The 22,608-nt window shown below is 42.5% G+C and overlaps 1 protein-coding gene across 5 annotated transcripts in view; it reads right to left on the bottom strand.

Annotated features, from left to right (window-relative positions):
• The window catches only part of LOC146379685 (glutamate receptor 1-like), a 110,482-nt gene extending 92,022 nt beyond the window's left edge, over positions 1 to 18,460 (bottom strand). The window contains exons 1-2 of one of the 5 annotated variants that reach the window (XM_084941017.1): positions 17,908 to 18,460; positions 4,603 to 4,737 (exon numbers count right to left, since the gene is read on the bottom strand). In XM_084941017.1, coding sequence (XP_084797143.1) covers positions 4,603 to 4,737; positions 17,908 to 18,001 — 229 coding nt within the window. In that variant the 5' untranslated portion in view covers positions 18,002 to 18,460. The remainder of the gene's footprint in view (positions 1 to 4,602; positions 4,738 to 17,907) is intronic. The other 4 variants (XM_084941016.1, XM_084941014.1, XM_084941013.1 and 1 more) reach the window with 4 other exon arrangements.
• Between the last annotated feature and the right edge of the window lie 4,148 nt (positions 18,461 to 22,608).

The raw sequence follows: 22,608 nt of genomic DNA, 5'->3' as shown, positions 1-22,608 counted from the left end.
ATGTTAAGGTTCATCTGAGCCTTTTTACATTTTTTGCAGTTTGTGTCACTTTTATTTCTTATTTTAAAGTTTTCTGTCACTGATTTGAAATATTGGCACCAACACTGCTTGTTTAGTTTTAAAGTCAAAATGCAACAAGCTCCTCCAACATTTTCTTTGTTGCCACAGTAATTGTTACATCCCCCAGGAGGATGTCTCTTCTCCCTACTAACCCTTTGTTTTGTCCAGGCTCCACCTCCTCTGTCCTGATTGGATGCTGCGCAGAGTCCGGCTAATTGGTAATCAGCAGAGCACTATTTAAGGCCTGTGGAGCTGTGCTTCTGTGCCCTCTGGCCATTTTGGTTGCCATACCTGTGCAGGCTTGCATGCCTTTGTATCTTGTGTGAGCATTGTTGTTTCATGTTCGGACTGCTTGTAGGGGAGAGCTGCCTTTTGTTTTGACACCCTGTTTTCTCCTGTTTATGTGTTGTTAGGTAGGTTATGGTTATAGGTTGTATATTTTGTTTCTTTGGAGTTAGGTAAGTTTCTTTTATTTCTACATCAGGGATGTTTTGTTTGTTATGTTGGCCTTGGCTCTCCCTGACGTTATACCTCAGTCTGAACCCAAATCCCATCACCAGTATTAAATAAACCTTCTAAAATTACCATCTTGGCTCCTCCTTCTCTATCCACCTTTATGTTCGTCCCTTCAACCCCCTAGACTAGCCAGGGGACGTAACATAAATTGGGGGCTCATCCGGGAGATTACCCTGCTTAATACATTTTTAGATAGTGAAGGTTTGGAGTTGTTTGTTTCTGCTGGTGTATTTGGCAGAGGTAGTTAGTAAGGCAACTGGTGTTTTCAATTTGAGTGCATTTTTGAGTAATCCTTCTTGGGAGGAGCTAAATAAACATGCTTATGTCTTACTTCGAAAAATGTTCCAACTCTCAGCTGCTTCATTACATCTGTGTATAAAGGGATGGGTACTTTTACACTCCATTTGAGCACTTAAAGCACTTTCTTACGACAAGCCTCCTTCACTTATTCACAGACGATCGTACAAGCATGTTTCTGCCCAAGTTCACACTTTCACGCTGCGACATGAGGCTCTGTGGACAACTTTTCAGGATAAACTTCCACGCAGGCTAAAGGAGCCAGGGAACCTTCCAACGCTACCTCCTGAACCTTAGCCTCCTGGTGGGTGAATTCTTTAATAACTCAAATACTTGGATAATAATGAATTTTAAAGTTTGCATTACTAGGGGCGTGGCCTCTTTGACTGATGGATGGATTGCAACACAGACGACTGCAGTTGCTAGCTGTCTGCTAATTGGAGTCACTGAATTGGATCTCTGGATCATGTTTGTGTTGTTGATGCCTTTTGCAGTTTTTCTAATGCGGTTATCTGACAAATGGTGGAGCTTTCTGTGCAGCTGGTTGTACTAACTCATCGTTGAAGAAATTGTGGTCAGTAGTCTTTTACCTATTGCTGATTAGCATGTGTAATTTAGCTAATTTAGCAACAACTCAAATTTCAGACATAAAGTCTTGAGGATACTTTTCATGTCTGTGACCCTGCTGGGGTTTGCTGGGGTCCAAGCGATCTAAATTATACCACCACATGGCGAACAAGGATCCATGTAGACTGCCTATTTTCTTGACTGCGCAGACTCATCTGCAGATACTTTAATTAGAAAACATCAGCTACAAATAAACCTCAGACAGCGGACTTCAAAGAAGTATAACAAGGATTCATCCCTTTGGTCGAGACTGAGGCTTAAGAGTTTGTTTATCCAATTGTATATTAATCATACCATTGTCATAAAAACAAGAGTTTTTAAAATGTTTAAATGACTCCCCAAATATACCTGAGCAACTCATCGGTTTAAAGTATACAATAAATACGTTCATGTCCATGTTAAATAAGAATCATAGCTACTAGTCACATATTTCTAAATAAATGACCACAAATTGTTGTATTTGTGTTTTTCTATTATTTACTGCGTTGACCCAAAAACTTACTGGACTAAGTGTTTTGAGTAGCATCACCTTTCTGACGAGTACCAACATTATCACTTTTTTCAGGACAACTAAACTCTGTTTTTAATGCTAAATACTGAAGCATAAAGTGTTGCTAGGTTGATTTCTTAATTTAAAGAGTTGAGTTCCAGAGTGATGTATGTGAAATACTCAGTTAAAATAAGTTGTAATGACCTCTGTTGTCTAATGATGTTAAGTGATGACATGTGCTGTGGTCTGTACTCAGTGTGATTAAGCACTCGTACTGTAGCTCTTTAAACAGCTCATGTCACACATGAAGCCGCGTGTCTGAGGTTGAACTGATTCATTGCAGCAGCAGCTGAACATCCAGGTGGTAAATTCAGTGTTTTGGGGCAGAATGAAACAGGTCAGCACATTATTGTCTAAACCTGCTGCACTGTACAGAACGCTCCCCGGAGCCAGAGTCCATTTAGTGGCGAGCTCCCCATGGTCTGCGTCCATTTACTGCCGCAACGTGCCCTTTTGAAGCCAGGCTCCATGTACTTGTGTTTACCCTGTAAATCCCAGGTCTGCTGAATGAAGTCTGGATGACGGGAGAATGATGCACTGACCCATGACGGTGAGTGCAGCGGACAGCAGGCTAACCCTTCAAAAAACCCAGTCAGACAAGCAGCACAGAGAGCCAAATGATAAACTAACAATGCACAAAAGCATCCGAGCAAAAGCGCACATTCAGTAGCTACAAAAACCATGTGTTATATCATCAAGACCCAAAAATAACCGGCAGGAAATTTGCTTTGCTGAATTTGACACTGAAGTCTTAAACATGTATTTGCTGCAAAATCCTGTCTTTAAAAATCATTTCAAACCTTCCAAAATAAAAAGTCTGGAAATAGAACTATGGCACAATTTGCTGCCTTGTAACTGTGGTCAAAGCAAAGCAGTGGGGCAGTTAAACTGACCCGAAATCTGTTTTCAGCCCTTAAAATTCAAATTCTATTTGTCCTTTGGTGAAGTTAAGAGGGCAAATCACCAAACACCAAATTTTAGCATCGCTAAAATATACAGTGATGATGTAGAAGTCTCAGAAACTCATATAAACTCTTGACTTTAAAGTGTTAAATAGATTTAGCATATGACCAAAATATTTTGAACGTGTGGGACTAAAAAAGGTTATCTTATCTTATCTTATCTTATCTTAAACATGCTAAAGTTATTGTAAAAACTCTTTTATACTCCTGGACTTTTTCCATTATTTTCTAACTTTACTAGAACATCATTGGCTCTCTGATCAAGATCTCCAGTAATGTTCTTTATGCCTTTTTTGACACTTTCTCAGTTCCAGTGAATGAAGCCAGAGCAGCATCAGCTGCAGAGACAACGCTGGCGGATTAACTGTTTGTTTGGTTCCTGAAAGCGAGCCCTCGAATGCAGCGCACTCCACTGTCACAACAATCGCTCTATTACTTCATACATGTAGAACGTCTCCTGTCAGCCTGCAACAACATTAAGAAGTGCTGAAACCTCGGAGAAGTTGAGACATTCTTCTCTCGGGATCTAATAATGCCGCAGCAGAAGCATCGGTGCTGCAGGACACCAGCGGCATGTCTGACGTCGTGGGAGGAATGTGATTCAGATGTTTGGAGCACTTTGTGGTAAGAGACCGTGCGGAGTAACCTGATGATGAAACAGCTGCAGTGTTATTCAAATATGAGCTCTGCCAGTTGTTTGGGCACGTGTAACCTGACAGATAAACTACATTTTTACATCCACATACAGCCGAAAATAAGTATATCAAAGTCAGGGGATTGGAGCACACAGGTTATAAGTTATGAAGGTACATTTTACATTTTCATATAAACAAGCTTTCTGATTGTTGCAAATGTCTCCGAGTTCTGCAGATGGTTCTTATTTTTCTTGTAATTGTTTCCTTGATGAGTTCACGCTGATCACCACAGGCTGAGCTGGATGATGCTTTAATGACGGCTTCACTCATAAATGTTGAGCAAACACTGAGTGAAGCCACTCCTTTCTGTCTGCTGTTATGAAATAATAAAAGTACTCCACAGTGAGCGCTGATAATTTCATTACAGAGAAAGGAAACATCAGACTGTTTGTAGAGTTAATAAACCGTGTTGTTGTTACATTTCAGCAAAGCAGAGTGACCTCCAAATCCACCGGACCAGCGGCAGCCAGTTCCATCCCAAAACTGTTGAGCAAAACTCAACTTTGATCTGATCCAACTGCAGCAGTGTGAGGTAAACATCCTCTATGCCCAGCTGCGTTTTGGAATCTGGGATATGAGTGCACCAAGAAAAAAAAAAACAAGCACAGCCGGAGATGCTTTGTTTCAAAGATTTATGCACCAGGTCCTCCTGCTTGCATTCATTCATATCAATTCAGATATCTAAAAGATGAGCATGGCACCTGAACCGCTTTGTAAAATGAAATTAAACCAAGTAGAAATGCTCCATGGTAACTAACTGCTGAAGCACAGGTGCACAAAATGCTGTTTATACCAGAATTAAAAAGCTCAGTTAAAAATGTGGTAAAATACCCCAAACACCAACAAAGAGTCACCCTCTGGCCCGCCCCAGAGCGCCATCGGTCTATGAACTTACAGGCGTAGGTCATGGCGAAACTGCTGCTCGTGTCCACCATGTCCACCTGTGGCACCAGCTTGGGGATGTCCTGGTTTTGTGCCAGGGCGAAACGAAACACCTCGTACTCATGGGAGTCACCGGGGAAAAGGCCTCCTGTTGACAAACACACAGAGACACACAGAGGGTGTTCTTCAGTGTCCCAAAGCACAAAGGACAGGAAAGCCCCAGAAACGACCGCTCACCCACAAGCCCAAAAACACCGGTGTGCTTTACAGTAAGAGCTGATGCTGTTTGATTTAACATGAAATCAGATACAAGAGTGAAATCTTTATTGAGCTGTTCATAGTGATTGTCCTTTATAGGACCGCCCTGAAGAGCACCCCCACTTTATCCTGTTCTTAGAGTATAAATGCAAACAGAGTTTACAAAAGCAGCTCTGTGTCACACTCAGCAAAACTTTAAATTAAGCCTCAAAAAGTCAAAAGAAAAGGAAATCGAGGGTCAGCGCATCGCCCTGCTTCCCTCCGCAGAAAAGCTAATGGTGTGTTCTGGATTATTGCAGGAAAAACAAAAATTTTATAATAATGTCCATGACGTAATATTGTGCTAATTAGCTCGTGCTAGTTATTCATGTGGAGCTGTTTAGCACAATTAAAGCATGTTAGTCTTTGACAGCTCCCTATTTCAAGATTTATCAGATAATGAATGAACTAGAAACACATCACAAGGTTTACCTGCATGCAATGTTCTCTCTGATGTTTCATGTGTCTGAGCGAACACACAAACTCCCTGAGCGTCCCTTGGACCACTGAGCAACAGCAGACGTGTGCACTGTGGTCACGCCAGCATCGAATCCATCCAAGTTACATGGTTTATTAAAATAATCAAATTACAGCGTTTACATTTATGTTAGACTACTTTTAATTAACTGCTTTAGCCCACTTACAATGAAATTTTAATTAAAAAAAATCTTGTTCATGACCTGTGTAGCATGTTAACACTATTGGAAGTAAAAATAACTTGAACTCCAATTTTGAAAACACAACTTTCCTTTTTTTTTTTTTTTTTTTATAAAGCTCTGACTTGTATTATGAGTCTGTGGTCTGGGAGAGAGTCTGTAACTCTGTCTGCAACATACAGTATATAATGACCAATGTTGTGCAATTAATTATATAATTCTTCTTCTTCCAAGCAGTTTATATCCTGCGATGCAGGGTCCGCTATTTTGCATGTCTTACTCCACTTCTTCCTATCCAGGGCGTCTTCTGGTGTAGCATTCGCAGCCTTCATGTCATCTTTGATTCGGTCCATCCAGCGCTTTTTTGGTCTTCCTCATAGCCTGTTTCCACCCAGATCTAATTGCTGGGCGGTCTTTGCAATGGAGTTCTTATCGCTACGTGGCTGTACCATCGGAGCCTCGCATCTTGTCTGTGATCGGTGTCACTCCCCATTGTTTCCTGACATCTTAGTTCCTCGCTCGGTCAAGTCGTGGCCCAGAGGCCACCTCAGCATCTTCATCTCCATGGTGTGAAGGGCTTGTTTGTGTTTGGTCGTGCCACTGGGTGCACGATCGACTTATAGACTTTCGCCTTAAGATAGATTGGCATTCTGTTGTCGCATAAGACTCCACTGACCTGACGCCACTTCATCCACGCTGTGTTGACATGGAGTCTGGCGCCTGGTAGAGTTTCACAGTCCGAGGTGACAAGGGACCCGAGGTACTTGAATTGGGCAACTTTAGTCAGCGGCTCACCGTCGATATTGATGGTACTGTTGGTCTGGGGGCCGCATTCAAGGTACTCAGTCTTCTTGATGTTCAGGCGCATGCCGTTTTTGGAGAGCTGGTCTTTCCATGCTTGTGTTTGGGTTTGCAGGGCTAGGCAGTTTTCTGTTTCTGATAGGCACACATCATCTGCATACAGGAGGCTCCATGGATGTGGTGATTGCAGATCAGCCGTCGCGGTGTCCATACAGAGGGTGAACATCAGGGGCGAGAGGGCCAAGCCACGTTCGAAGATCTTCATTGCATGGCAGAGTAGACGAATCGGTCGATAGTTGGTGCACTCTGTGACGTCTCCCTTGCCCTTCCAGATGGGCACTGTGATGCTCGTTGTCCAAGCTCAGGGGGCTTTGTCTTCGGCCGTGATACGGTTGAAGAGCGCCGCAAGATATGTTGTACTGCGGTCGCCCATCATAACTTCCAGATTTCAGCTGGGATGTCGTCCTGTCCTGTGGCTTTATTTATATAGTTAGTTCTTCAAAAGGTTTTTGCAGCTATTTACCTAAAAATGCAGACAAGGCAGTTTTTTAAATAAACATTTCAAACTATTTACAGAACAATCAGGTGTTCTGCATCAAATTTTTGCATCAAAGTTTTTGGTTTTGTTTTTGCTCACAGGCTTTCGAGCACTTTCCTTATAAAACGCTGTTTTTACCGTTTCTTCCCGCAGTAAATATGAACAACGACAGTATTCAAGAAGAAAACCAAACATTGCAGATATTTTTATCATAACTCTGGTTTTACGTGGCCGATCAACACAATTTAAAAACTGGTATAAAGTCCACACGTTTTCCATCACTTGTTCCGTCTGTCCTGCTCACATCTCCAATGGTTGTACACGTTGTCATTAACATGGCTTCACTCCACATCAGCCACGCCGCTGTGCTAGCTAAAACACCGGTGTCGGCACATAAGGACGCTGTCATAGCCTGTCAACGATGTTGATTAGCTGCGTATATACGAATGTGAATCGCATCATTGGGTGGAGCAGCCAGTTTCCGGTCACTTACTAACTTAAACTGCAAAACAGAATTGTTAACGTATTTATTTTAATTTCAATTCAGGTTAGATTTTCTGTGTGCAGAGACCATGCCAGCAGTGCGCGCGCGTAGCTTAGAGGGAACATTGCCTGCAAGTCATCTCACCTTTAGCAGGGAGCTAATGAAGCTCATGAGTCTACTGTTAAGCTAGCTTCTCTTACTCATATAGAAATGCCTTAAAAAAAAACTATTGGAACTAAACGATGTAATTGTGGGGCTTCTCCTGTTTCGCCTTAAAAGACTGTTATTTAAAATATGTCTAACCACTTTTTTTCAGTGTGGAGCTTTAGTTATTCAACCATCTAAAAATTTTGTCTATAAAGTGGTCATCGTGGATGCCACTTCCTGCTGCTGATAGCCAGAAACAGCAGTCAGCAGCCGTGTCTCACTCCTGTCTGAACTTGGAACCTTTGTCCTGTTTAAGGCCAAAATTCCTCAGTTGCTATGAAGTGAAACATTTTCACGTGTTCAGCTCATATTAGTCTACTTAAGGCCGCTAATCAGGGTCAGGTTTCATTCTCTGTTGTCTGTAAATGAGGTTAAATGTGGCTCCTTGTCTTCATGCTGGGTGGAAATGAATAAACTCCCAGCTTCTCTCTCCTCCAGCTTGCTGTTCTTAATTTGATGTCCATATAGTCGTGATAGAGCAGCCATGCTAACAATAGCAAAGAAGTTTTCTTCCAATTTATTTCACTTTCATGTCCCCAATAAAAGAAAAGTGGAGCTGAACTGTGTGTTTTCATACTTGCATGTAAGTGTATTCACACTCACTGCTCCTGAGCACCTCAAACTCCAACTTTACCCTAAAATAAGAAATGGGAGAAAGTTAAGAAACTTTGTGATGTTTGATTGTGCTGCCCGTGAGCTGGCTGCTCACACAGAGTTTACCATTGCCACTAATAATGACAAGTGCCCGCTTTGCTGTAATTGCTGTTAAAAGCCTCTTTTCTCTGCTCTTACTGGAGCCACTTTTACGGCACTCATACCCTCTCAGCATAATGGTTTCTAGGGTCACGTGGAAATTATCCAAACACTTAAACTCTGACTGACTGACCCTCTTCTGTTTTCTGTGCTGAAGGAGGAAGAGATGCTTTCATATGACTGCACAGCAGGGCGCTCCAACTTCCTCGATTCAAATGTTAATTTATGTTTTTCTTTCTTTTTGTGGTGAAGCTTTCATGACTCTTCTTCTCAGCAGGAAAGTAAAAATTGCTCTGTCCTCTCTATCTCCACACAAACAGATCTTTGAATGAAACAGTTTAATAAAAGGTTTCAGTTTTCAGCTTTTTTTGCAGTTATGGTTGATTTTCTGCTGCTGTTTGGTGACATTTAGGCACAAATTTTCTGCAGTTAAAGAAAAAGGAAGGAAAACATCTTTCTTCTGCACCGAGCTTCTCCTTCATCTTTATTTAGCCAGTCAGTGCAGAAATTAGCATCGCCATGGTTTCCTCAACAGAAACATGTTGGGATTTTTACAGAGCTTTTTAGATCATCACATAAAAATAAATGTGGGAAAATAAAAGTTTAAGATACCCACAAATTCAGTTCAGCATCTCCACAATTTGATGCCATTTTTATTATTGTGTAAGTGGGATTTCAATCACCAGAGGGGGGCGATATGGAACACAAAAAATTCATACTTTTCACACTCCTACTGTATATTAGTTTTTCCATCAAAGCACCGTGCGGGTCATCACTTTGTATTCACATTTGAAATTGTTGATCAGTTTGTTTCAGCCAAGGCCCCCTAAAATAGACATGAGCATGATAAGTACTGTGCTGTCCTTGCTGTGAAAATTAACACATTAAGTAGAGACAAGCTTGTCCTGTAGGAATCAAACTTTCCCCATAAAGTGCTGGAGATTATTAAGAGTTTCCGGAGTTGCCTTAAACTTGAGAGTAGGAAGAAAAGAGATTTTTCTCTCAGTACTTGTGACCTTCAGCAGTGTGGATGTCTGTGGGAAGCTCAGCAGAATGTGGCAGCTGTGTGCTCAAATCTGCAGGCTGCAGGCAGATGGACACAAAGATTTCTGTTATCACTATCGATGTAATCATCGAATATGAGCCATGGAGTTTTCCCCTGAATCTAACTGTGATGGTCCGAATGTGTCGGCCATGACAAATGCAGTCAGAGGTTCAAATTATCAGGGACAGTAAGAGAGTGGAATACACTCCTGGATGAAAGTCAGCAGCTTCACTGTGACCATCATTATGATTTTTATTCCTGATAACTCACATCTGAGGTTCACACTCAGAGAGAAGGTGATTTTTCCCGATGATTGCAGTAAAACACAAAGTCAGCTGAACTTCGCAGATATCAATGTGTCCAGTCAGGAAGCACCCATTACACTGCAGAGACACCAACAGGACATTAATCCAGCTGCACGGTGTCCGTCTCACTGCAGGACGCCGGCCCCTCGTGGATTCTGGATCTGACAGTTCGGTCAGAGACGAGCACAGAAGCTCATTTTGTTCTTCCTCACACAGAGGAGCAAATAAGGCTCCGTCCAGTTCTCTGTTTTTAATGACCCATCACACTCCTGAGAATGTGCTGGTCGATATGGATGTGCCGTCCTGGAGGAGATGAACCCGTGCCCAGATCCAGCCTGAATGAGCTGCAGGTACTGTCTCATTCCACCAGCAGTGACAAAGACATGAACGGAAAGCAAAACTGGTTAAAAAAAAAAAAGCAGCCAGGAGGGATGAGCAGAGCGCAGCGGTCTGTGGTCAGCACCTGCAAGACCATTCCCTTTATTTGGGGTTTGTCCAGCGCACCTGCTGCCACTTTCATCTGTACAAAGCAGGTGAAACGGATTCACAGTTTATGCTTCCCAACTGGACACACTGTCTCTGAAGTTTGACTATGTGTTATTCATTTAACCCAGTCGAGCATTTTGGAGACTTTTTCTTTGTGTCCTACCCAGTTACTGTTTTTTTTAAACTGGTAGTTATACAAGTCAGTATCATATTTAGCCATTATTACCTTAGGAGAACACGAAGATATTCAAACTTTACAATAACTTTTTAATACAAGAGGTCTGTTATGATTCATCACCTTCCAACCCCCTCCATGTCTGTGTAACCGGGTCATAAATTACATATTGTTATAATTACACAAAATGTGTTCTAGACCCCAAACCCTTCCTTTTATACCTGACTTTTAGGACCTTCAAGCCTGTAGTTATGTTCATTATCAGTTAGAGCCCCTCCTCCTTCTTTGGTGCAACCCTATAAATACGGGGTACCCCTTTGGCCTCTCCCCTTTTCCAGAATTCCCCTGTGGGAGAGGTTGGTGTCATTTCTTTCCCAACACTGTACAACACACATATAATGTATATTTAGCCACCCTGATGTTTCTGATTGTGTTTTAGTTCAGTTATTGTCATCACTGTGCCTGTCTTTGGTAGATACTGTAAATGTGTAGTATGTGTGTGCCACATGTGTTATAGGCACAGTTAATGCTATCATGAATAGATCATTTTTGTTAGCTTGGAAGTTGTGGTGGGTTGAGCTAACCCTCTTCCTTACTGTTTACATTTGGTTGTAGGAGCTGGAGCGGGCAAGTTAGTGACTTGGAGGTCTTTCTTTCTTTTACCTTTCAGTGTCAGACAACGCAGGAACACACCGGTTACAGCTGCTTGTCATATATTTTACATGACCTTCAAAACAAGATGGTTTCTCATGTACGCAACAGGAAACATGAGGAGAAACTTTCACTTGTATGAATGCTCCAGTGCAGCTAACCCAGCTAAGCCAAAGCAAAGTTTCCTGCCCAATGAACACACTGCACATTTAAATGCAAAAAAACAGTGAAAAGATAATCATAAATAGCGATAAAAGTAACAATATCACATAACAGGAATCGTGACACGACAGGAAATATTTACTTAAATCCCACATCAAGCACATCAGCTAGGAGGAACGCAAACACAAAATGGGACATTTTTGCTGTTTACAGTTTCAAAATAAAAATCTCAGTATTAATTAAAACACACACACACAAAATGGAAAATATCATTTCTAGCCACACTACTAAAACATCAGTTTCAGACACTTGTTTTTCTACTTTTGGATTTGTGTGATGTCAAAGTCAGGGGAGGAAGCAGGTGTGATGAGTTTTATTTGAGTACTCATAAATATATTTCTAGTATAACTTCAACAGTCTTTAGTATTCAGATCAGAGTCCCTTGGAATGAATACTGGAGTTCCACAGGGATCCCTCCTTGGCCCTCTTTTATTCACCCTCATACACAAACAGTGCTTGAACTCAATGGAAGATTTCATGAAGGGAAGAAAAGCTGTGAAAGAGTATTTAATAGGTCGCAAGTAAAGAGAAGCTCAGAGAATGTGACGGCACTTACCGCAGACTCCCCTGTCAAAACTACGATATCCAGATGGACTACAAAATGAGCTCAATGAGTTTTGAGCATTTTGTTGCAAAATTTTACTTCATTGTGAAGGTTGGAGTACTTCTTAAAGCAGGGGTGGGCACCTCCAGGCCTCGAGGGCCGGTGTCCCTGCAGGTTTTAGATGTGTCCTTGAACCAACACAGCTGATTTAAATGGCTAAATTAGCTCCTGCAGTTCTCCAGAGGCCTGGTAACGAACTAATCATGTGATTCAGGTGTGTTGACCCAAGGTGAGATCTAAAACCTGCAGGACACCGGCCCTCGAGGCCTGGAGTCCGACACCCCTGTCTTAAAGGAACATACAACCCGTGCAGTTTCTCATTTTCCTTCCTGATCCAGTGGAACTCCAGCTCTCGTCTTTGTTTGGATTTCTATGACAGTGTCAGGGCTCTGTGTGCGGGCAGGCGGAGGTGAGGATCCAAATGCAGGACTCAGAGACTGAGTGCAACTCAAAAACCACAGCTTTATTGCTGGCAGAAAACAAAACAGAAACCTAACTGGGAAAACCCACAAACTGGACCACACAGGCAAAATCTGATGGTACAACACGACACTGACACAAAGAAACATGGGGCTTAAACACACTAAGGAAGTCATCAAGGAATTAGAGACAGCAGGGGAACACAGCTGGGAGGAATGAGACCTAACGAGACAGGGGGAGCGAAGCTAGAAACACTGACATCAGACATAACCCTTCAAAATAAAACAGGAAACAATTCACAAAGACACAGACTAAGAAACATGGACTTTACACAGAGGGAACACACGGGCAGAGAAGACGAAGCACAGAACTAAACCTAAACTAAACATGAGGGCATAAGAACAAAACTTAAGAACTAAACTCTAAACCAGAATAAACTGAAACGTAGATTTATAACAATATTCAAAGCAGGATAACTAAAGAATCAGACATAAATCATAATACAGAAGAATACCAGAAACATAAGAAACTGAAAATGCTGAGTCAACATGACAGACAGAAGTCAAATTCTCTCCATTCGTCACTTATCACTGAAGCATGTTCAGTCACATGACTTAACTGGACTTTTTTCAGTCAACTGGGGTCACAATATTGTTGCCCATGAATACAATAATAATAGAATAAATTAATTTCTTCATGTCTGTATCTGTGTACTCCATGTCTCTATCTTTAAACTTTATATAACTTGAAGTCTCACTTGCAAAACCTCAATGAGGCACTATGCTCGAATAAAGGTTTTGTTAATGATAAAGTTTGTTGTGTATATTTGACCTAGAACAAAATCTGCAATCCCTACACAGTTTGTGAAATTTTATTAGAATCATTTATGATTTATTCATCAGAGAAATGAGGGCTGGAAGCAATCCATCTGCTGTGACTGAAGCTCTCTCTGGTTAAATAAAGACATGCAGGAGTGCCGAGGCGCTCTGGTTGGGCGTGCAGGGTCACGCTGCAGGAGGGATTTTATTCCAGTAAAATGAAGGTTAGTTCAACTTGATGCCAAATGAGCATCCCACCTGAGTGGAAGCCACAGCGGGAATCTGGACCAGCGGCCTGATGAATCACATTTAAACTTCATTTTGGCAGCGTAACACGCGCTACAGCCCACAGCTGCCTCATCCACACATCGCTGAGTGTGAGCTGACCAGTCGAGGCTCGACATGGGAATAGACGAGGGGTCAGAGGAGTCCCCGCTTCATAAACTCCCGCTGAACGTTTGTTTACTGACATCAGGACTGAGGGCAGAAAACAATACTGAGCCCCTGCTTTACTTCAGCTCGCTGCATGAAAATGGTAGCATAGAAATGTAAGTTACATAACTAAAGTCCTGAGGACGCAGAATATTCACTCTTGTACGACTTTGTTATAACCGCATGTTGGAATTTTTTTCCTTTTTCTGGAGCTTTATGCATCACTAATATCAGATCGGATGATAACAGTTTTAATCACTGGGCACTTTTGCAGGTTATATATTTTAATTTGATCAATAACTTGAATGAATCACTGATTAAAATAAGTCTAGTAATTCCATTTGAAGCAGCTGCAGCCTTGATAACAGGATAGCGCATTTAACCACCAAGCCTGAAGCTTCTCCACACTCTGCATCACCTGAGTCCTTGGATCCAGATTAGTTTGTGATATTATTTGAGAACATCAGGATGATCTCTCCCAGATTTTCTTGTTCAAGCTAAATATGTATCTGAGAAGCAGCAACAGCCAGTGTCCGACTCTGTGCTCCCACAGCAAGAAATCCTGCCAAACCTCCTCAATCCAAATCTGAACCCAACGCATCTAATAAAAGTGGGGATTCTGATTAAAAGGCACTTTTTGTGATAAAACTCTAACCCTAACCTCTACTTTTACTTAGTAAAGCTGGATTTTTACTCCCCCAGGGGACGAATAGGTATATACTAAAGTATGACCACTTTTACTTGCATTGCATTGCTTCCATCACTGGGCTTGGCTTGCAGTTTAGTCCCTTATAAGAAATGAATCAGTGACACCTGTTTAATCTTATTTGGTATGCATTATTTAAACATCTGAACATCTGTAAGCTGCTTTACATCCCATTTAATTAGTCTCAACTTTGCTGTCACTGACCTGGGGTCTGCTCTTCAACTTGTTCTCATTGTAGTGGTCCCGACTGAATTAGCGTTAGAGCTCTACAGGGAGTGCAGAATTATTAGGCAAGTTGTATTTTTGAGGAATAATTTTATTATTGAACAACAACCATGTTCTCAATGAACCCAAAAAACTCATTAATATCAAAGCTGAATGTTTTTGGAAGTAGTTTTTAGTTTGTTTTTAGTTTTAGCTATTTTAGGGGGATATCTGTGTGTGCAGGTGACTATTACTGTGCATAATTATTAGGCAATTTAACAAAAAACAAATATATACCCATTTCAATGATTTATTTTTACCAGTGACACCAATATAACATCTCCACATTCACAAATATACATTTCTGACATTCAAAAACAAAACAAAAACAAATCAGCGACCAATATAGCCACCTTTCTTTGCAAGGACACTCAAAAGCCTGCCATCCATGGATTCTGTCAGTGTTTTGATCTGTTCACCATCAACATTGCGTGCAGCAGCAACCACAGCCTCCCAGACACTGTTCAGAGAGGTGTACTGTTTTCCCTCCTTGTAAATCTCACATTTGATGATGGACCACAGGTTCTCAATGGGGTTCAGATCAGGTGAACAAGGTGGCCATGTCATTAGTTTTTCTTCTTTTATACCCTTTCTTGCCAGCCACGCTGTGGAGTACTTGGACGCGTGTGATGGAGCATTGTCCTGCATGAAAATCATGTTTTTCTTGAAGGATGCAGACTTCTTCCTGTACCGCTGCTTGAAAAAGGTGTCTTCCAGAAACTGGCAGTAGGACTGGGAGTTGAGCTTGACTCCATCCTCAACCCGAAAAGGCCCCACAAGCTCATCTTTGATGATACCAGCCCAAACCAGTACTCCACCTCCACCTTGCTGGCGTCTGAGTCGGACTGGAGCTCTCTGCCCTTTACCAATCCAGCCACGGGCCCATCCATCTGGCCCATCAAGACTCACTCTCATGTCATCAGTCCATAAAACCTTAGAAAAACCAGTCTTGAGATATTTCTTGGCCCAGTCTTGACGTTTCAGCTTGTGTGTCTTGTTCAGTGGTGGTCGTCTTTCAGCCTTTCTTACCTTGGCCATGTCTCTGAGTATTGCACACCTTGTGCTTTTGGGCACTCCAGTGATGTTGCAGCTCTGAAATATGGCCAAACTGGTGGCAAGTGGCATCTTGGCAGCTGCACGCTTGACTTTTCTCAGTTCATGGGCAGTTATTTTGCGCCTTGGTTTTTCCACACGCTTCTTGTGACCCTGTTGACTATTTCGAATGAAACGCTTGATTGTTCGATGATCACGCTTCAGAAGCTTTGCAATTTTGAGACTGCTGCATCCCTCTGCAAGATATCTCACTATTTTTGACTTTTCTGAGCCTGTCAAGTCCTTCTTTTGACCCATTTTGCCAAAGGAAAGGAAGTTGCCTAATAATTATGCACACCTGATATAGGGTGTTGATGTCATTAGACCACACCCCTTCTCATTACAGAGATGCACATCACCTAATATGCTTAATTGGTAGTAGGCTTTCGAGTCTATACAGCTTGGAGTAAGACAACATGCATGAAGAGGATGGTGTGGACAAAATATTCATTTGCCTAATAATTCTGCACTCCCTGTATATGTAGAGTCTCATAGTGCAAGATGTTGAGTAATGGCAGGGTTGGCGGCTTGAACCCTGACTCCATCTGTCCCTAAATGAAAGTGACTTTGAGCAAGAGAACCACACCATCTATGTGAGTCTACATGAGAGGCAGATAGTGTTTTACAGCCAGCTAAATAATAACAGTTGAACCATTAGGACACAAATCATAAGCTCTTTTCTCAGTTTTTAATATTATATAATGATGGAATAAAAGGTACATTCAAAAGGAGAATAAATCATCAATAACTCCATCTAGTGATATAACAGCAAAGCACAAGTATTTAGACAAGACAGTGAAACTGTAAAGTGACCCGAGCAGACTGCGGTTTAATACAGATCTGAAGGAAATCACTAAAGCCTCAGGAAATACTTCAGATTAATGAAAAGATACAGTTAAATTTAGAAATATGATAAAAATATGATAAAGTCATTCCAAAGAAAGATTGCAGGCTCCTCTCTGACAGTCCCATCAGCCGGGATGTCTCAGAGGAAATTATAAGAACCATCAAACAGGCAAAGTCAGGATTATCATAACACACCATCGTACAATAAAAACACAGTTAATATGCTAATGTGTGGAATTAGAGCTGCAATCATTAAATGATCAGTCCTCTGAGAGAAAATGAATCCACCCGCTCCGCAAACGGACATCTTCACGCATCTCAGCACCAAACAGACTAAACAGCTGATCAGGTTCAGAGGTGACTGGCTCATAAATTAATAGCTCAATATGGAAAATCCTGTTGTGTACATGTAGCCTCGGGGCTAGCTGAGGGGATTAGAGTCTGGGACTTACTATTGGGATGTCCTGATCATGTTTATTGACATGAGAAATGGTAGCCCTATATGGCTCTGTTCATGGTGTTAATTCTTCTAATCCCTAGGGATTAATATAATAACCATAATTCTCTTTAAAAAACACTTTATGTCCTTAAGTGATGTTAGCCATGCTGTGGTGTTCAACTCTGTCTCTCCGGCTCCTGAATTCCAGCCCATGTCTTTATCCTCTCTCCCTCTAAAGTTCTGATTCTCTTATTTCAATTGTAAATTTAAATTTAGGAATTTGTCAATAAAAACAGACAATATTCTTTCATGATTCTGTCCATGGTGCTGAATATTACCATCTGACTTTCTGACCCCATAAATGCTGATTCTGAAATGTGTATGGCAGAAACCATATGAATCATAACGCACATTAAGCTACTGTGACTCTGTCCTTTGTCCTAAAATAAGCCTGTAATAAGCTCTGTCTGTGTCTTTGTGACCCCCCCCCCCAGTCATGGCAACATTTTTAACTATATTTAATTTAAGGCCATAAAAACAATCAGTCACACCCGCCGTGACTCTGGTGCTCATGCTGGTCCAATATTGTTAGTAGTCAAATTTAGTAGTTCTGTCCGTGGTGCTGAAGCCAGTATCAACATTTTTCCTCAATGATTCACATATTTAACGATTTTTGATCCATATTTGAATCAACTCAGTTGTTGGTTGTTGAGTCTGTGACTCTGTCCGCGGTGCTGATCTCCATAATCTTCCCGCCGCTGAGAATCACTGTGAACAACCGCCGCCTCACGTCACAGTGATAAAGATGCCCTGCGTGTTGCAGCGATATTAAAGTGCTGCAGACACGAAAAGCGCCTGTCCTCGCGTGGAAATATCAACCCTAACTTAGTGTAAGTAAGGGAGTCCCGATCACAGAAGCGCGAGCACATCGACACAAAGTCACAGCAGGAACATTCGAGACAGTCTGGAGGAGCGCAAGCACTCGGGTCCAGGCGTCCACGCGTGAATCATGATACGAATGATCTGAATATGTGGGGGTCGGGCTGGTCAGACCCCGGGTTCTCGGGGCTCACTCACCTATGTTGATGTTAGTTGGGAAACTTGTGCCGCTGCAGAGCCCGAGCAGCAGCGGGAGCAGGGCCGAGGGCAGCGGGCAGCTCTGCGGCCGCATGGTTCCTCCTGCAGTCCCGGAGGAGCCGCCGTAATCCCATTCACAGCTGACCGGAGAGACGCTCCGCAGCCCGGGAGCACACTCACGTCCACCGGTAGCGCTCCTCTCTGTGTGTCTGTGTGTGTGTGTCTCGGAGTCCTTCCCTCTTTTCTAACATCCACACTCGGAGCGCAGAGCTGTGCTGCCGCTGAGACTCTGACTCCGTTCACGTTCCTGTACCTCTCTCACCCCCTCCACTCTCTCACCCTCTCTCTCTTTCTGCTGCGCACATCAGTCAGGTGTAGTTACACCAAAATCAGTGCGTGACATTACTGTGAAACACGTTTGGCCACACGAAAAAAGGAGTTCAGCAGGTCAGATTTCTGTTAGTGAAGGATCGCCCCCTTCTCCCGCTGGTCACTGAGATTCACACATGTGCTAACTGTTTACACCTTTCACCGTCACGGGATCTGGTCAGTTCACAGACTTCAGTCTTTTCCGTTCTAAACCTTCCCAGCAGGCTTTTAACCTGCGCGGGGAAACCCCGTTGGATTTCAAGTCCCACGCCTTAACCACTCGGCCATCACAGCTTCCACAGAAGGTAGGCGAGACCGTCCCACTGAGGCAGCGCCTCTAACCTCCTAAACCAGTGGTTATGGGTTCGAGACCCATCCTAGGAGTATATCAGGGTGACTGGAGCAGTGGATGTTTGGTGGAACACAGAAAGGCAACTGCAGCCCTGAGAGCTTTTTTTTTTTTTCTTGGACTGACCTTCACAGAAAAGCCTGGTGGGGAAACAGGTGACTTAGAACCAGGAAAAGTTTAGAGCAAAGAGCAAAAACCTGCAGTTCCTCGAACGTCCACTTGAGGCTCCAACAGTGGAAATAACACATTTATATTTTTCTCTAAAACCAGTTTTGGTTTTTGCTGCTAATTTAAAATGGCTGCTGCTAGTTCACAACACACCCGTATGTTCTCCTAACACACCTGCTGACATTGTTCACAATCTTGCAGCCCTGCTGTTGTCTCATGTGTGTGTTTGTGTGCGTGTGTGTGAGAGAGAGTTAACCTCACTCTTCAGCCTCACACAGCTGGAAGTAACGAGCTCACCTGAGGGCTCAGCTGATGCCTGAACTCACATCAGCATTGGAGAGGAACTGAAAGAGAACCGTGGACCCAACTCACCAGAAACCTTCTTCCACCACGTTCTTTAATGTAAGTAAAGTCATGAACTTTTGTTCAGAGTCCAACCAGAACGACTAGCTCTGACACAAAGCTTGTATTATTAGCTGTATCATTACATGTAGTCAGTGCTGTCTGAATGAAATCATAATTTTATCTTATCTAATGTGACCACAAACCCAAACTCAAATGGGTTTGCAGATGTCAACCTGTTGCTAAAACAGAATGCAGACAGAAGACAAACCAATATCTTCTTTCAGCCAATCAGAGCTTTGCTCGGTCCCCAGGCTTTTAGCTTCAATCACAAGAACTGGGCTTATCCTGGGGCAGAGGAGGCAAAACGAAAACATTAAAAACTGTTCCTGTTCATTGTAACAAAGCACCAGCACAGTGTACATGTATGACCATGAGAACAGAGAATATGCACGATTACAATCCTCATAAATCACTGAGCAAAATGAATAATGATGCTACAGGAACAACAGTAAGATGGGGATATCAGTCCATTCACTGGAGCTGCTGTGGCCTCAAACTGCAGCCACCAGCACATCGCCTTTCACCAACATACAGAGACAAAAGAAGAAATCACAAACTCTCTGTGTCTTCTACACAGGATTATTTATTTGCTTCCCTTCAGACAGGATTTAATTGTAAATATTTTAGACCAAAGAAAAAGGAAAGTGGGAGCGGACACCTGAAAGCTGAGTTTCTCTGCAGTGACACACTGAGGGTGAGGCTGCGTGTGCGTCTCACTGAAAGCCGTGGAAATGCCCGCTTTAGATGCTAATGTTTACAACATCACACACGTAGCTGCTGGACAGCAGCAGATAAAGGAGAGCTGTGGGAGCGAGGCGGCTTCACTGTCAGAAGTTTGTCGTGTTTCCTCTGGATCCGCCCACGCTGCCGTTGGCCTGCTTGCTGAGCACAGATAAATTAATTAGGCAGGGACTTGCATGAAAGGGGGTGATCACGTTCCTCCCTCTCTTTGTTTTGTCTCCATAAATTGGTTGACTGAGAGTGAATAGAAGAGGATTATCAGCGTCCCCGTTATTCCACGTGTGGGCAAATTTTGTAGGAGGGCGGCCATTTTTGTGAGACATTAGCGGTGCGCCTGTTGTCCTCTGGTCCTGAGAAAGAGATGCTGATGGACTTTGAAGCTTTCGGATGGGAAAAGTGACTTTAAATAAACCATGAATTGTTCACTAATTAATGTAAGAGCAGAGTAGAAGAATCAAATCTAAAATGTTTGTGTCGTGATTGTAAAATGCGTCGATCCGATCGTTCAGACTGAAAAGTCTCAGCAGCTGTTGGATAAAACATAAAACATGTTCTGCTGGCAGAGTGAGGCACACCAGGAGCCTCTGAGGCTGATCACAGTAACTCTGCGCTCTGCACTTTAAAGCCATCGTACACTCGAATCACTCTCAGACTGCCACCGGGTCTCAGTTTAGATACTTCTGTTAGTACACTTCCACATAGTACAGCATGTACTTTTTACTTATTAAGCTCTTTACTGTGTTCTTGGGACTGAGTGTGAAGGCCTTGTTGGATCTGCTCCGTTGTTATTTTCACAGGTTTGCTTTCTGAGGGCATCAACGTCCTCAAGAACTCATGAGATGCAATGTGTAGCTGCATGACATCCCCGACACAACTCCTACAAAGCACCTACACGTATGAGCTTCAGTACACGTATGTAACATCCAGAAGTGTACAAAAAGGCCTCTTGGACCTGCACCCAACAGGAAGTTTTATTTAAGTTAAAAGAGTCTTTTTTTGTTCAGTTAGATTTTACTTTCAGTCCAGTTTCCTGTGGCCATTTTTCATTTTGAAGTCTGTGCTGTGGTTATTTTTAAGGGTTAGTACTAATGTGATGCAGCATCATAACAGTGGAAACACTTCTCAGATTGATGGTGCGACTCAAAATGTGTCTAAGAATAAAGATTCTTGATAGATAAATTGAATGTCTGATGGTTCGCATCAAAATAATGTGTTGCTAAGTAATTTAGATGAGGTCTGTTTCTGTTTGGTCGCCAGAGGGGAGGGAAGCTGACCTGTTAGACACACCAGAGCTGCAACTTTAGCCACCCATTAGCAGTGTGGTGGCTGTCCTGACGCATTATTACAAGGTGGCACCAACCGACAGTTCAAAGCTCGCAGTTTCATCAGTAAATGTTGTGTAATATCATTAAGATCACAGCAGTAAAAGCAGCGATTGTCATTTTTCTCTTTTTTTGCCTCCTCCTTGATTCAACTCTAATTAGCGCCATGTGTAATTAGCTGAAGCAGCACATGCAGACAGGCATCTGCTTTATCTATATGAGCTACATCAAATGGTCTAATCTGAGTCCATGCGCTGCCTGCGCGCTGACAGGAGGACGTGATTGGTTGACAGGATGTTTAGCGATAATATCTGAAGGAGATCTTGCTGTGATAGGAGTCTTTTAGCTCAGAAAAATGGAGACGTCTGTCAAACGTGACTCTTTTCCTCATTGTGCTGATTTCCAGCTGCAAACCAATTTCATTACACACTGACAACAGCTGGAGGTCAGAAGAACTGAGGCATCCTGCGGCTCTAAAGCCTGTCTGTGATCCTGGATATAAACTCAATTAAAACTGTGCTTGTTTTGTTTTTGTTCTGTTTGACTGCTTCTTTAGGCAGAGCTACTTGTGGTCAGACACATTACTGTTGGATTGTGTTACATTTATAGTCTTGAGAAAGCAACACAAAGCAAAATAAAATTATTTTAAGAAATCATGTCAATTCAGTTTTATTTATGCAGCGTCAGTCATCTCAAGGTCATTTATATTGCAAAGTAAAGCAACAGTCAAACAGTCCCAGATGAGCAGCACTTCCTTTGAACAGGAAGAGATCTCTGCAGAACTAAGATGTCCTGACTGATTGGAGGTTGAGGGGAAGGACAAAACAGCTTTGTCTTCTAACATTAATCACCTTCTTTTAAGTCACCCTACAAAACTCTCATCAGTGTCTTAAACCTGCATTCTTTTTGATGGTCAGCAGGGGGCGACTCCTCTGGGTGCACAACGACTTCCAGTTGTGGACAGATATTTAAAACTAAGTGCTGAAAGTGTGTTTTTATAGAAGTCTGTAAGATAACAGCCCACGGCTCCTTTGTTGAGTAAACTGAGGTTATTGTTAGTGTCCAGGAGGACGATAAAGCAGGGAATGTTTGTTCCTCTGTTTCAGGGTCAAAACCACCCTCTGCTCACCGTGTCTGACACTCAGCTTAAAACTTAACAAGAGGATTAACCAATATACAATGCCATGGTGGCACCATCAATATCATATATATCACTTTTATTCACCCCAAAGCAATTAGACAATCCCAGATGAGGAGCACTTGGCAAAAGTGGGGAGATAGAACTCTCTTTTAACAGGAAGAGACTTCCAGCGGAACCAAGGACGCACTGAGTAGGACAGTGGCTCC

This window comes from Perissodus microlepis, chromosome 10 (assembly GCF_051167445.1).
Source record: "Perissodus microlepis isolate ML-2025 ecotype Zambia chromosome 10, ASM5116744v1, whole genome shotgun sequence".
NCBI classification, from domain to species: domain Eukaryota; kingdom Metazoa; phylum Chordata; class Actinopteri; order Cichliformes; family Cichlidae; genus Perissodus; species Perissodus microlepis.
This window is presented reverse-complemented; position numbering and strand designations above follow the sequence as displayed.